The sequence below is a fragment of the Aphelocoma coerulescens genome, chromosome 19 (assembly GCF_041296385.1).
Source record: "Aphelocoma coerulescens isolate FSJ_1873_10779 chromosome 19, UR_Acoe_1.0, whole genome shotgun sequence".
Lineage (NCBI taxonomy): Eukaryota > Metazoa > Chordata > Aves > Passeriformes > Corvidae > Aphelocoma > Aphelocoma coerulescens.
In genome coordinates this window covers 3,310,575-3,325,719 of record NC_091032.1, presented here as the reverse complement: position 1 = coordinate 3,325,719, position 15,145 = coordinate 3,310,575, and the positions used below count along the sequence as shown (strand labels likewise).

General features: G+C 52.1%; 3 protein-coding genes across 3 annotated transcripts; 2 read left to right on the top strand and 1 right to left on the bottom strand.

Annotated features, from left to right (window-relative positions):
- The first annotated feature begins 484 nt into the window (after positions 1-484).
- On the top strand, positions 485-5,800 carry SPACA6 (sperm acrosome associated 6). The gene is made up of 9 exons (XM_069033189.1): positions 485-734; positions 1,272-1,346; positions 1,669-1,737; positions 1,884-1,907; positions 1,994-2,071; positions 2,543-2,646; positions 4,557-4,710; positions 5,008-5,158; positions 5,707-5,800. Exons 1-9 carry the CDS (start codon positions 485-487, stop codon positions 5,798-5,800), a joined length of 999 nt encoding a protein of 332 aa, XP_068889290.1.
- A 2,238-nt stretch (positions 5,801-8,038) lies between these two features.
- LOC138120587 (fibrinogen-like protein 1-like protein) lies at positions 8,039-10,351 on the top strand. Its single transcript, XM_069033374.1, has 3 exons — positions 8,039-8,104; positions 8,585-8,713; positions 9,265-10,351. Exons 1-3 carry the CDS (start codon positions 8,101-8,103, stop codon positions 9,891-9,893), a joined length of 762 nt encoding a protein of 253 aa, XP_068889475.1. The 5' UTR covers positions 8,039-8,100; the 3' UTR covers positions 9,894-10,351.
- A 1,941-nt stretch (positions 10,352-12,292) lies between these two features.
- LOC138120597 (fibrinogen-like protein 1-like protein) lies at positions 12,293-15,145 on the bottom strand. The gene is given in 4 exon segments (XM_069033388.1): positions 12,293-12,971; positions 13,948-14,067; positions 14,969-14,993; positions 14,996-15,145. Coding segments are annotated over 4 exon segments (936 nt in total). The 3' UTR covers positions 12,293-12,330.

Below are 15,145 nucleotides of genomic sequence, written 5' to 3'. Positions count from 1 at the left end.
TAATTTCTCTAGCTTTTTGTTGCATAGAGTATGAGAAAGAAAACCAGTGTCAAAGGCATCTGTCTGCAGTAGTGACCCATCATGTTAATTTCCAGTGATATAACAAGGCTTGTAATAAGCAGCACATCTAGGGAAAATTATAGCAAAGTAAGTTCCTCTACTCAAGAATACAATATAGAAGAGAGGCAGAAGAGTGTCCTCGGGACACACACACAAATGCCATGTCCCAGGCAGTCCCAGCCATGTTTGGCAGCGGTGCTGCTGTAGCCTTGGGCTGCCTCAGTTCTTCCTGCTCAAACGCTGGGCTTGCACATTCCTTGCTGGGTTCTGCCCCACACCTTTGGCTGGTGTGAGGTCAGTGTGGCTGGATAGAGTGTGGCCTCCCACCTTACCTGGTTCCCTGGCAACCCAGGCACCCGGCTTCCACCTCGGAACCCTGCCTTTGTCCAGGGAACTCAGGCATTTGGGTGCTATGTTTGGGGTCATGGAGTGGTGGTTGGTGGCCCTGATGCTGATGTTAGTCCCCTGGCACCCTAGAAACCATGGCTTGTGGCTGTGGGTCCTGATGTCCTGCCTTCCTGAGGTGCACCCCTGCCTGCTCTGCTTTGGGCCCCCCATTCAGCGGGCACGGCTTTGCCGTGACATTACTGGGGCCTCTGTCAATGACCCCAGACATAAAAAATGCCATGAGGCCCTTGTTGAGGCTGCTAAACCGCTTGCCTCCATCACTGTAGGTATGTCTTGGGACCCTAGGGACACCAAACCCAACAGAGATCCTACCCAAGGACCTCTGTCCTGAGTGGTCCCTCCTTTCCACCAGAGACATCCATCCCAAAGGGGATCCCCACCCTGAACAGCACCCCAGAGCCTTCTGGGGTTTCCTGTTTCAACCAAGGCCCTCACACTGACACTGAGCAGGATCCCAGGAAGTTGGGGACCCTGGGGACCCACCCCAGACAAGCATCCTTGGGACTCACAACCATGCCAAGGTCTTCTCAGTCCTGATTTGGCCCCCGGAGACCTTGGGGAATTCCAAACCTGCCTGGAACCCTGAGAATCACCCAACAGTGACCAAGGACACACTGGCGACCCCTTGACCCTACCTAGGACCTTAGGAATCCACAGGGACACCTGACCTTTCCCAGTATCCCTTAAACCTTGATCAGGACTCCAGGAACCCGCAGAAATTCGCAGAACTTACTGGACCTTCCCATCCCTGAAACTCCAACTCTAACCCTGTACTGATTCTGATGTCCCTGTACTGATTACAGGGTCAGGACAGCGTGAGGAACTTCGGGACATCATCATGGATGCTATGTATTTTATAGAGGACCAAAAGGACAAGAGTGAGCAGAGTGAGGGACATGAGACATGGGGCAAGGGGGATAGTATGTGGAGGCCTTGAAGGAGGATGGGGTGGAGGTGAAATACAGGATATATGAAGGTCTGGGGGCTGTAAAGGGATATTTGGGGAATCCTGAGGATATATGGGTTTCAAGGTATACAGCTTCTTGGGGAATTTGAGGGGATATTTGGGGATATATCTGACTTCAGGAGGGATATATGGAATCAAAGTGAGTTGTACAAGGGAGCTGTGGGGTCTGGGAAAGGTTTATGGGGACCAGGGGGAGGACACATTGTCTTACCTGGACATTTGGGGCACCCCAGAACCCCTGAACAAGTCTCTGCAGGAAGCTGTCAACACTATCTGGACAAAGCTGAGCCTGCTGGGGAAAGGTATGAGACCACCCTGGGAATCTCTGTCCTAGAGAAACTCCCAGAGACCCCATCTAGACTGGACAAAGGCTGAATCCTGACAGCTCATTGACAAGGATGTGGGTCCCCAATGATGCCCAGTCTAACACTGCTTCCTCCCCCACCAGTTCCAGCCTGCATCCCACCCTGCGGTGAGTGCCCATCCCTCTGTCTTGTCCTCCGCTGCCTTTTAGTACATGTGCCAGTTCCCTGGGACCACCAAGTCTCTCTTTCTCAGGATTCCAGCCAGCTGCCCGAGTCTTCCAGTGTGCTACCTGCCGCTTCGTGGACTGTCAGTTTGCCCTGGACTGCCCAGGTATGGGGCCATGAGACCGTTGTGTTAAGGGTAAGGAACTCTTCCTCAACTTTCCCCCATTCTTAGATTATTTTTGTAGTATTTTTTATGTTTCGGTGGCACTTGAGTGACTCCAGTCACACTTTTTGTACTGATTGAGGCCAAATTGTCTCACTTTACTTTTGAAGGTCTAGGCTAGAAAGATGCAGACTACGTGCTCAGCAAGGGGTGGTCATACATTGCGGGCAGGTAGCTTTTAGGATGGAGGTGTGCTCAGTATTATAATGAAATTATAGTGAGCAAAGTTGATCCAAAAGACGGAATTTCACCACAAAAATCTCTGGGGACTCCCTGCATTTCTTACCAATGGTCCCATGCTGAGTGCACCTGCCCAAGTGTTCACGTGCCCGTCCCTGCAGCCAGCACAGGAGCACCATCACCTCTGTCAGTGCATGTGCAGATGTGAGCTCATGAGCCTGTCAATGCTCCCAGTGCAGGACCTGTGGACCTACACAGATGAAACCATCGTGCTGCACTGCAACGTGCCTTTCCCCATCCCCACTGGCCTGCCCATCACCTGGATGTTTGCCCCAAATGTGAGTTGCACGTGGGCTTGCAAGGGTGTGAGTAGACATTCTGAGGGGGACTGTTGCAGGTACAGGGACTGCTGCCACAGCAGCTTCTGTGCTAGAAGTAGCAGCTGTGTAAGCACCCACAGGATGCTCCCTTAGGTGAAGGGTGCATGAGCAGCAGGCAGATCTGCATTTGCAGATCCATGTGTGCATGCACAGAATCATAACATCACAGGATGGTTTGGGTTGAAAAGGACCTTAAAGCTCATGTAATTCCAATTCCCTGGAAGGTGTGCAGGGACACCTTCCACTAGACCAGGCTGCTCCAAGCCCCAGCCAACCTGGCCTTGGACACTTCCAGGGATGCAGGGGCAGCCACAGCTTCTCTGGGCACCCTGTGCCAGGGTGTCATGGGGAGAGTGGAAGCTTCAGACAAAATTTATTAAAGAAGCCCTGCTGCTGAGTCTGAGGGTCAGAAAAGATTCCTTTGTGTATTTAAACTCTTTCAGAGAGATGGGTTCAGATGAAGGTAAATTCTTCTTTAGCCTCAGATTCTGGCAATAGTTTAAATTTTAGGGATAATTTTGGCCCACAAGTCCTAATGATGGCAAATCAGATCTATTTATAAAAATGAATTATTTAATAACAAAATGAACAGGAAAAATATAACAGATGAAATATCTTAATCAGAATTACTTACTACACAGTATAAAACTAAAAGAACTACTAGTACATTACAGCATAACATAGAACAGTGCACTATATCAAGGTATCTATATTAAAGCTAGCAAAAGAAATAGTGTTGAATAGGAGCCAAGTGTAACTTAGCACTAAAATGACAATAATGTACACAGATTCCTTCACTTAACCCCTGGGGGATTAACTGGGAAACAGGTGTCCCTATTCATGGGGGAAACTCCACACATTTCCAGGAAAATGTATAGAAGCTTTCTACTTTGCAGAAGTTTGCTGTGGCTTTTATAGTTGTAAAGTGACTTACTGTCAGTCAGAAATCCAGCTTATCTTCCCCATCTCACTTCGACAGTAAGATGTTTATTGGCAGTTGGGAGATGCCAGACCAGTGTTAAACCCATGGTGCAAAAATAACTCATTACAAGATATATTGTCCTGTTTGAGTTATCTGACTGGCTAGCAAAAAACAGATAAGCTCTTGTGGGGGATTGTGGAAGGTATCTTTTCAGCTTTATACCGGCTAGCGCTTGTATCTCAATGCCTTAAAAAGCCTCGAGCAACCCAGAGAGGCAGCACAGGCGATCCAGCACTTTAGTAGCTCTAAAATCGGTACCTGTATCAGCTGCAGAGCAAATACCATCAGCAGAAGCAAAGAGGGAGAAATACAGCTCCCTGCCCGCCCAATTTCCTGCAGTTAGAAGCTTTCAAATGAGACAGACAACAAGACACGTTCACAGGAAGATAGCTGAGCCAAGAGAGGGCAGGTCCTCCCTCGACCATCTCTTTTATTCAGAGAGGGGAAAGGGGAGGACTGGGGCGGACCCGGGGTGAGCGGCCAATCAGACACTGCTGAAGAGTTTGAGTTATATTTGGGGTTGCCCGTGCTTGGAGCAAAGGAGCTCAGAGCACATGGGCAGGAGCACGGGTCTTTGGGAGGGGAAGCTCAGAGCAGGCAGCAACAGGGGATGAGATGCTCTGCTGCACAGGGCCTCACCACACTCACAGGGAAGAAGTTCTTCCTGCATGTGCAGGAAGTGACTTTTGTGTCCATTCTGGTTGTGCATCCCTGGGTGCACACCCGTGTCGGATGGGAGGTGTGTGCACCTGCACCAGCCAGGGGTACAAGAAGCATTAAGGACACATGTCAAGCATGTGCAGGACACAGGTGCCTTTGTATGCCCGTGTGCTGTTCCGTGTGCCTGCTGGTCGGGGCGGTGCTGATGTGTCCCCCCACACCCCAGCTGCGCACACAGGACATGACACTGTTCAAGGAGCTGAAGGGGAATCCAGAGAAGCCCTTCAGCCTGACCATTGAGGAACCTGCTCTGGGAACCATTGCCTGTCACGTGGGGGAACTTTCCACGCCCGTTATCCGCAAGTTCTTCTACCTCAACGGTGAGCCCAGAGTGCCCTGGGGGCAGGGAGCAGCGTGGGGCAGAGTGGGACCTGGGACACTTGGGTCCACAGGAAGAGGGTGAGCAGGGTGCCAGGACGCCTGGCCTCATGGTGGACAGGTGGATTAGAGCATGTGTTCCCTGGTGCCTGACTCCTCTGGGAGCATGTGGGGTGGAGCAGGGACCCCCAGATGCCTGGGTCGCTGGGAACAGCAAGATCTGTGGCTGAGCAAGAGCTGCAGGGCCAGCTGGTTCCTGGCTGCAGGGCCCCCTGACCTGAGGGGCTGGGTCCCCACAGTGTCAGAGGGAAGTGTGGAGGAAGAGAAAGGACTCCAGGCTGTGTTCAGCACTGTGCTGCACTGGCTCGATGACGAGACCCCCCTGCCCCACATACCAACCATGGGGCTGGCTCTGGCTGTCAGCTCCATGGCATTCGTTCTGCTGCTGGTGTGAGTACTCCTGACCTGGTGAACTGTACTCTGAAAATCCCCATGCTTCAAGGGCTCTTCACAGACCAGCACGGGACTCCCAGTCCCCTCTGGATTTTCAGTCCCTTGGGATTCCCTGCAAGTACAAGGGGACCCAGGTATCCAAGGGTGGGCCAAAGACTGCCAGGACTCCTAAATTCACAGGACGCTCCATGTCTCCTTGGATTCCCTTTGTCCTCTGGCCCATTCCAGGATCTCCCTATTGCACTCAGTAGCACTCCAGGCTGCCTTTATTTCCCTCAGATGCCCTAATTGCCCCTGAAACCCTCCAACTTTCCCGTTTTCCCTAGAACCCTCACTGTCCCTTTGAGGGCACCAGTTACGCCAGTTGCCCCCAGGATCCCGTAGCTTCACTCTTATGCCCATTAGTTGCTCTGAAGACCCCCCAGTTGTCCCTTGAGCCCTCCAAACGCCCCATGTGTCCCTGTTCCCCCCACATACACCCTAATGGGAATATAGGGTCTCCTCCCTGCTCCCCCTCTTTCTTCATTCCTCCTTCTGTCTCCCAGGGCCATCTGGCAATGCCTCTGTGTCCGCCAGACATCCCACAGATGTGGATATCAGGGTAGCTCAGAGGATTCCAAATCCCTGGATTCAGTGTAGGGGACTTTAGCATATGGATCCACCCCAGAGGACCAAAATTTCTGCAACTGCTTTTCTTGTTCTGGGTGTTTGAATGGGAATAGTCTGAAAACAGAAATAAAGAGTTCTGAAAACCTGGATTATGCTTGTGATAGAAGTACTGGATTCTTGGGCTTGCAGACATTAAAACCAGGTACTGGGCAGCATTTCCTTTCCCTGGGTGGACATTCCAGCTACAGTTGGAGCTGCAGAGCTGTCAGTGATGGTGATGGTGCAGGGTGGGGGAGAAGGGTAGTAACTTGCCAGGCTTCCTTCAGAGCTGCCTTAAGTTGGTCAAGAATCGATGAGACTGGTTGAGAAATACAAGGGATGAGTCCCTTGGCTGACCTTGCCCCTGACTCCAGCAAGGGCCAACAATGGAACAATGTCTGGAGCAAAGCTGACCAAAAATTATGGTATCAAAGTGGGATTTCAGGGCAAAAAGAGGAGGGAAAAGCATCTCTGCTTGCTTGGGATCAGCAGATGGACAGTGTCTTTCCTTCTCCCCTCAAGGGATGTCTCTGGTTGAACTTCACACCTCCAACTGCATTGGAGCAGACCTGGGAATAGTAACTGAGTGAATAAATATATATATATATATATATATATATATATATATATATATATATATATATATATATATATATATATATATAAAATATTTAGGTTACTATCCCTTCTGTCATAACACTCCATAGTTAGTGCATTTATCACCAAAAGTCCTGAATCTGCTTTCCTGTTCCTTCCCTAAACTACACTATTTGTGAACCTGGATTGTGTAAGTTCTTATTCAACTGGGCCAGACCATGTTGGTAAATTGCACTATGGGGAATCTGTGACCTCACAAGTTCCCATTGAACACAGCCAGACTTATCATGCCAGATATTGTATCAGATCTTCTACTTTTGTGCATTGCCTGTCCCTGCCATCCTTTCTGAGTGCCTTACAACCAAACTATTCTACCTTTGCCTGTTTCCAAATTCCCTCTGAGTGCTTCTCTAGAACCCCTCTTACTCATTCTCTTCACTTCCAGCTACTCTCAGATGCACTCCATTCCTATCCAGCTGCTTTCATATCCTCTTCATTCCCCTTGTTGTGCTCTCTTAGAACCCCTCTGTTGTTCTTGCACAAACAGATCATCTCCATTCTCCCCCTTATAGACTCATGTGCCCTCCATTTCCCTCTGTGTGCACCCAGATCTCATCTGTTCCCCTCCTCGAGTACTCAGATCTCCTCTGATCATTTCGGCATCTCTTTGGTGCTGACTTCTCTCCCCTGGGCAAGCTCACATCCCTCTTTTTCACAACAGGTGCCCTCAGATTCCCTCTGCTGACCTTCACTGATGCTCAGATCCTGCCATCCTTCTGTGGGTGCTCAGTTCCTATGGGTTCCACCATGATATCCCTCACTCCCCCTCTGTGCACACTCAGTCCCCTCCATTTCTCCTCCATGCATGCTTAGATCCCCTCTGTACATGCTCAGATCACTGTTGCTGCCCTCCATCCACCTGTTTTCACTTCATTCCTGGCCAGACACTTGCTGTCCTCTCATCCTGCGTGGCCACTCTCCAAAACCCAGTGCCCAGAGGCCACAACTGTTTCATCTGCCTTGCAGAAACCTTTCATCAAGCCCTTCAGCTGCTTCCTTTCAGGTTGGGACTGTGTCCCACTGGGGAGTCGAGACTTCTGCTTCTCCCAGACACAGATCCCTCCACCACGACTCTCTGCCTGTGTCATGCGCCCCAGAACGCATCAGCTGCTTCAAACACTGTCCCACAACAGTTTGCCTACCTGAGGATCTTGGGGCTGCTCTGCTGCCCCACCCAGAGCCAGGCTGAGTTGGACTGGAGCAGATTAAACAAGAGCCCCTTGACCTAGCAGCACCAGCTGTAGTGGCAGGAGGCAGGGGCAGACCCATGTTTGCTCTCCACCTGGCTGGTGACTGTGGCATTCAAGTGTTTACTGAGCAGTACTCTTCAAAGTTAGCAAATACACTGTTCCCAGAGGAAATTCCTTCCAAGTCACTAAGCATTCACAGAAGAGACCATTCCAATGATTCTTGCTGGTATGGGGATTATTTTCTTTGCAATCCAGAACCACAGGCACCTCCACCTCAGCTGCTGTTTTCTGTAGGCACAAAGGAAATCAACCTGATCTCCTCTTCCAGCAGAAAAGGGGGGCAGGACCCACTCAGCCCGCCCAGTGCAGAGGGCACTACAAATCCCTCTGTGTGACCGGCCACTGTAGAGCTCTGCGCTCCGGAGGGCATTCCCACAGGGAGCAATGGGTGAGTACAGGGCTGGAAAGCGGGCGCTCCTTGCCACCAAAGGGGAGAGCAAGGGTAGGGCAGCTCAGCAAGAGGGAGAGGCTCCATGCACCGGTCCTTGCACACCGATGGTGGATCGGTGGCACCAATGCCCTTTAGGGGCACTTGCCACCTCTTTGAGCTCCAGCTGCTCATCCCATCTTCTGGCTCACCCCAGGCAGGCCCCTGCTTCAGGGACCAGGAGTGAAACTTGGCTCAGGCAGTTGTTGGGTACTTTGCTCTGCCCAAAACTACCCCATGTTTGACTTGTCCACAGCAGATCAAGGGAAAAGGCCAGGTTGTCTACCCCTTTGGCAAGCTTTGCAACTTGCAGGGAGCAGCCTGATGCTGCCCAGCATACTTGGTGCCCTCCTGCACCTCACAGGCTCGGGGTAAATGTGGTGCTGGCGCCATGGGAAGGACAATCACATTTCTTCTTCTCTTCTTGTCCCTTTCTACCAGCTCGGTGTCTTCTGCTCCTTGCTTCCCTGCTCATCTTGGCTGTGCCAGGCCACTCTGTGCATATGCAAACCCTAAACACCTTCAAGAAATCTCCCTCTACCGATTCAGAGAGTGGTCTGCAGAGAACCAGTAGGTAGCATCCTATGGGCATCTGGTGTTGTGTGCCTGTGTACAGGACCCAGCCAGCTCTGGGTAGGGCAGGACCCTGAACTGTCCCTTAGCCCTGGCAGTGCTCCAGGATGGTGGAGGTGGAGGTGTACCTAGTGCAGACTGCAGTGCTCTGTGTATGTGTGTGTGTGTGCACTGTGCAGGCTGGGAAGGGTGGCTTTATGCTTGAAGGGGTCATTTTTCCCCATTCCCTTAGTCACAGGCAGGGGCTAGGTGCTCTTCACCTTCCTCCCAGCACAACCCCTTTTTCAGGAGACCCACTGGTGACCATATTCAGTCTCTTGGACTGATATCAGCAGAGCTCAGTGAGTCTGGGGCCTCTCACTGAGGCTGACTCCTTTTGGTCTTCCATATGGAAAAGGAACAGAGGGTTGAGGCCAAACCACTCTCACTTCCAGACCTCTCTGGAGCTGGTTATCCCCCAGGTGCTCTGGCCAGATGAACCTCCCTCCTGCCCAAGGTCTTGTCCTGATGCCCAGGCTTTTGTTCTATCCCCCTCTGTGCTGCCCCAGCTTGGCCCAGGGACTGCAGCGAGGTCCCAGTTCGCAGCCCCAGTGGCGTCTACATCATCCAGCCCACAGGACTGCACCCCATCATGGTGTACTGTGAGATGAGCGGGGCAGATGGGGGCTGGACCGTCATCCAGAGGAACCGGCAGGACACGGATATCACCTGGGCTGAGTCCTGGAGCACCTACAAGCATGGCTTTGGGAATGTGCACACTGAGTTCTGGCTTGGCACTGAGTACATCCACCAGATCACCAGGCAGAAGATCTACCAGGTCAGGTTCGTCATCTGGGATGCTGCAAACAACATGAAGTTTGCAGACTACAACCTGTTCAGCCTGGATGATGAGTCCCAGGGCTACCGGCTGAGGCTGGGAGTGCACTCGGGGACAGCAGAGGATGCCATGGATTCAGATAATCCCAGGAAAGTGCATAACAACATGAAGTTCTCCACAAAGGATCGGGATCAGGACACTTACAGAGGGAACTGTGCCTCCCGCTATGGGGGTGGGTGGTGGTACTCAGCGTGTTACTCTGTGCAGCTGAATGTCAAGGGGAGCCTGACATGGGGCAACCTGTGCCAGGGGAACTGCAGAGCCTCAGCCATCCTCATCAAACCAACTCCATACCACTAGAACTCCTTCCCCCTTCTGTCCACACAGGGCACATGACCAGGCCAGTGCCCTGCTGGGGCCTGTTTGATGATGGGGCCCTGGGGGTGAACAGGGTTGTTCCTCTATATAAAGAACTGCTTTGTTTTCCTCCTGTCCTGAAAAGTAGCAAAGCTCCCAGCTCTGTCTCTGGCCATTCACCTGTGGTGGATTTTGGGGGAAATATTAGTAGAATGCATCTTTATAAATGCTGCAGTATCCAAGCATGCTCCTTCTGGGGAGAACTCTGTGCTCAGAAACCTAAGACCCTCCTGATCAGCATGGTCTTATTCTCTTTGTGCTTTGTGGGTACAGATGTTTTCAGCAGAAAAATATCCATCATTACCAGCTAACCTGATCTAAGCTGTACTGAGCCCAGGGCAGGCCACATTGTCAACACATCCTTGCTGTAGTCTGTGTTCATCCTGCAGAATAAAAATCACTTTCACAGCTGCATAGTGTCCTTCATTTATTTGGGAACTCCTTGCAAACTCTGTTTCCTGCCAGAAGCACGCCTGAGGCTTCTGGTGCAGTAAGAAAAAGTTTTCAAAGGAAATTTTTTTCCTACAACTCGAGTGAGGAATTACAGACAAGAGTTCCACTTACAGAAGAGGGTTGCATTCCGAGGTGGAGATCTTCCAAAAAGGGAATGTAGCATTGCATGGCCAACAGCAAGCAGAGGGTGCGAGGGAAGCATCAGGTCAGTTCAATCCTGCCAGCCATGACCTGGAAAGCCAGGCCAGTGTCATCCTGCCTCATTAACCTTGTGAACACTGGGAGGGAACAGGGAGAGTGGCTAGGCAAGAAAGGAACAACAGTACTGCAAGGCCACATAGCACCACATGGTTGGTCTGTCTGGGCCAGTGTGAGAGCTGAGACAGCCTGACATGGCAGGGATCCCAGAATTTCAAGATTCTGGATCAGCTTGGGTCTGTATGGACTTGCTCCAGTGTGGTGATAACTTTGTGCACTGGACAGCTCAGCTGTGGACATGGTACTTGGGATATGGTCTCCCTATGCTGAGCAGAGGAAGGATGTTGGTCTACTGGTGCTGAAAGAGCAGGAGATCTCTCACTGGCTGCACTTACAGATACACAGAATATTCTGAATTGGAGGGGACCCACAAGGATCATCGAGTTACAACTATTCTCTTTCCAGCAGAGACCCAGGAATGCAGCTCAGGGCTGGCTGCTGAGTGGAATGCTGTTTACCAGGGCCCCCAAGCCTTTGGCCAGCCTCTCCCCTTCTGTTAGGTTGTGCATCCAGGCTGGAGCACCAATGCCTTTTTAAACCAGCAGACGTATCTCTTAGTCCAGAAGTGCTACTCTCAAGTAAGCTCCAACTGGGAAGCCTTTCTCAACCAGCAGCACCCTCATATCTCCATCTCCCCATGCAGCAGTGCTGCCCACATGCAGGTGCCTCCAGGGCTGCCAAAGAATGCTCCTTGAGAACTCCACAGCTCCCCAGGAACAATGCACTGCCACAGTTCTGCAGGGTGCCCTGGGACCTTGGTCACAGACCTTGGCTCCAGAGCCCCATGTTGTTCAGCATTCCCAGCCACAAACCTTCCTTGAGTTCAGCTTTCCTTCCAAATACTGAGGAGAGGAACTGTGGTTTCTTTCAAGCCCCAAATTCAAACTTCCCTGTATCACAAGGGAGCTCCATAGACACATTCCGTGTCTGCAGCAGGGAATGATGGGACTGACTTACCCACATCACTCACACTCTCAGGGAGCCCAGTGCCCTTTCCACACTTCAGGTTGTGTTGGTTTCTTCCCTTTCCCAGCACAAGCGACCACCCAGCCATGGACAGGGGCAAACTATGAGTGAGGGTTTTGCATGATCAGGGCTTTGCTGGCCCTGTTGGCTAATTGTAGCCTTACAGCCACAGTCCAGTGTGCAGTGGCTGGAAGAAGCCATTGGAAGGAATATTGCCTACCACACTTACTTTCCCCCAAGTCTGCCATCCTGAAGACTGGACACAGTGATCCCCCAACACCTGTGTGCAGGTAGACACGAGGCAGCACAGTCTGGCTCCAGCGTTTATTGCAGCTGATTCCTCCCACCGTGGATAGCAGAGCTGTGGGGTGTGCGAGGCCTGGGGAGGGAGCAGGGCCTGAGCAAAGCAGGGTTCAGTGACTGCAGGGGAAGGGAATAGGCACCATGTCCCCCTCCCCAGGATGGGAGCGGGTGCACCCACCCCAAACCAGTGCCTGTGCCCCAGTGCCAGCCAGCACCATGGCACTGGGCAAAGCTGTCCATGTGCCCAGTGCTCTGGGTCATGGCTCCTGAGCCCCAGAGCTGCTGTGTTTCGGCTGGTGAGGGAACAGGAGCTGTGGGCAGAGTAGGATGTGCACTGGGACTGGCATGGGAATGGGGCGCTGAGCTGGGGATGGTGGCACTCCCAGAGGGCTGTGCATGGTCAACACACATCAGTGGGTTTGACCAGGATGAGGGAGGATGCACAGTCACCATTATCACAGAATCCTGGCCAAACAATGTAGTTTTTGGCATTGAGCAGGACGTTCTGGCACCTGTTGTACCACCACCCCCCGTAGCTCTTGGCACAGTTCCCGCTGTACTGGTCCTGGTCTTTGTCGACTGTGCTGAACTTCATGTTGTCATGAATGCCCCCCTTCTTGGGGTGGTAGAGGGTCAAGTAGTCATCCCCATCACCAGAATGCCGGCCCAGCCTCAGCGGGTACCCGCTGGCCTCGCTCTCCACTCTGAAGATGTCGTACTCAGCATAGTGGGTGACGTTGGTTTTGTCCCGCACGACGAAGCGCACCTTGTAGGTGCCCTGCTGCGTCAGCAGGTGCAGGTACTCGGTGCCCAGCCAGTAATCGCTGTGCACGTTCCCAAAGCCATACTTGTAGGTGGTCCACGATTGCTTCCACGTGAGCTCAGTGTCATGAGAGTTTCTCTGGACGACAGTCCAGCCCTTGCCTTCGGTGTCCATGTCGCACCAGACCACGCGTGGCGGGGATCTGGCCGGCTGGATGACGTACACGCCACTGGGGCTGTTCCTGCGGAGGCGGCTGCAGTCTGGGGGGAACCCTGTGGCTGCAGCAGCAAACACGGGGTAGGGGGAGAGAGAAGGTCCATGAGTCTATCAGGACAACGAGGAGCTTCTGAAGAGCAGTGAGGACTCAGGACAAAAAGGAGTAGTTCTGTCTGTGGCTTTTCCACTGGCTCATCCTCAGGGAACCTGAAGGTCTCTGAGCCAGTGGCCTCTGTAAGAGCTCTGGACCCTATTTCTCATTATTTGCTGTTTCATTTGGAGCCTTCTAATGCATCTTGCCAAGAAAAGAAGGGTGAAAAAATCTCCAGGATTTCAGTGATGTCCTCCAAGTATATCTAGCCCATATACTCTTGATATATTGAACTGCAGCTCTTGCAAGGACCAGAAGTATCCAAAATGCTCCACTGGATGAGGATACGTAATGAAAATTTATGTTTTCCCTGGGGCTCATGGTATTGGATAAGAAGGCTTAGTTCTGCCTTGGTCTATAAGGGATCTCTTTCCCCAGCTTGTTATAATTTATGTGATCTCTCATTACTTACTAACCAAACTAATTTGCCATCTAATTTGTTTTTCTTGGTTTGTGTCTGATGTGAGACAATTTTCTGTGGGTAATTCCAATTCAACCCACGAAATTCTGGGTCTTGCAAGTGCTGTAATCCTCCCTTGAAGGGAGGAAGGGAATGTTCCTAACCCAACAAGAGCGAAACAAAAAGCCAAATGGCTGGGAGGATCTCTCCTAGAATTGAGCCTCACAAACATAGCACAGCAATCCTTTCAAGCTGTGCTGTTTTGGTAGAAACTTGTTGGTTTCAGCAGGGACCCACCAAGGGAGTGAAGGTGGCTTGGCAGGAGTCAGGCTGTAAAAGCCATGGCCCAGGGGTTGTGTGTGTGAGGAGCTCCTGTGCTGTGCATCCCTTTGGGTGTTTGCTTGCCTTCCCTAGCACAGAGCAGACCTGAGAGTCCTTCTCTGTGCCTCAGTACCCAGCCAGTGCCCCCCACCCACCCGCTACTCACCACTCCGGGAGCTGGCAGTGGGTATGGCTGGACCAGCGCTGGCACACAGGAGAAGCATTGCCACCATGGTGGGCAGGAGGACAAGGTCCCGGTGGAGCCAGGGTGTCCCAGCCTGGAGCCCTGGGAAGGAAAGTGCCCATCACCACCAGGATCCCTGGGAAGCCCCTACTCATCATCATCAAGATTCCTGGGCAGCCCCTGGGATGCTGGGAGCAGGGAAGGCAGAGCCAGGGCACAGTCAGGAGCAGAGGGTTCCCAGGGTAGTGGAAGCTGCAGCTTCAGGACAGGCTCTGCCCTTCAAGGCTGAAACAAGGTGAGAAATGACTCTGTCACCTCTTAATCAGCCCCTTCCCCACACCATGCAGCAACTGGCAGTTTGTTCTCAGAACCTACAGCCCAAGAGAGCAAAGAGAGGGAAGTGACACAGCTGGATATGGGAACAGCAGTTTGCTGGGGGGATCACAAGAAACAGCTTTTTTTGGAGTAATCATGCTGAAGTCTTTCATATCAACCACTCCAGTCCAAGGACAGCTAGAAGGAAACTATCCCAGAGGATGGGTCCTACTGCACTGCTCCCAAGCAGACAGAGGAATCTCCTGGCCCACACAGGGATAAAAACCCAAACCCTGTGTGCTGACCAACAGCACCCCCCTACACCCCGCACTCATTCATTCACCTCCTGGAGAGATGCCACCACAGCTGGGGCAGGATCCCTGAGCAACCTCACATGCCACATGCATTGGTCAAGTAGGGAAAGGACCAAGGTGAAGCTGAGGTCTGCACATTAACCTGCCTTGACAGGATGTTGGAACACATGGCACAGGTAGTCTGGGGCAGGCACAGGCTGGCACCAAGCATGTCTGTTGTTTGGTCCTTTGCTCTGGCACCCCTCCTGCTCCCAGGGAAGCTCACAGCTGCTGTCCTGCTCATCATTCTCTGTGCCTTTGCATACTCACCCTGTGAGGTCTCATTTGAGCCCAGCACCACACCGGAGTGAGGTGTACCTGAGCAGGAAACTCACCCATCACGACAGCTCAGCTGCGGAGAGAGCAGGAACCGAGTGGTGCACCCTCCCATGCCAAGCTGTCCACTCTGGCTTTATAGGCACTGCACACACCCATGTGTGTTCACACTCATCATTTGTAGAGGCACAAGGAGGCACTTTCAGATTGTGGCTCGAGCAGTTTCCAGATCCCAT

Bases quoted from the DNA above. Each gene is read 5' to 3' on its own strand.
- LOC138120587 (XM_069033374.1), top strand. The intron at 8,714-9,264 runs GTAGGTAGCATC...GTGCTGCCCCAG, and splicing joins GAGTGGTCTGCAGAGAACCA to CTTGGCCCAGGGACTGCAGC.
- SPACA6 (XM_069033189.1), top strand. From the start codon at position 485: ATGGAGTGGTGGTTGGTGGCCCTGATGCTGATGTTAGTCCCCTGGCAC. The intron at 1,347-1,668 runs GTGAGCAGAGTG...GGGGCACCCCAG, and splicing joins AGAGGACCAAAAGGACAAGA to AACCCCTGAACAAGTCTCTG. The intron at 1,738-1,883 runs GTATGAGACCAC...CTCCCCCACCAG, and splicing joins GCTGAGCCTGCTGGGGAAAG to TTCCAGCCTGCATCCCACCC.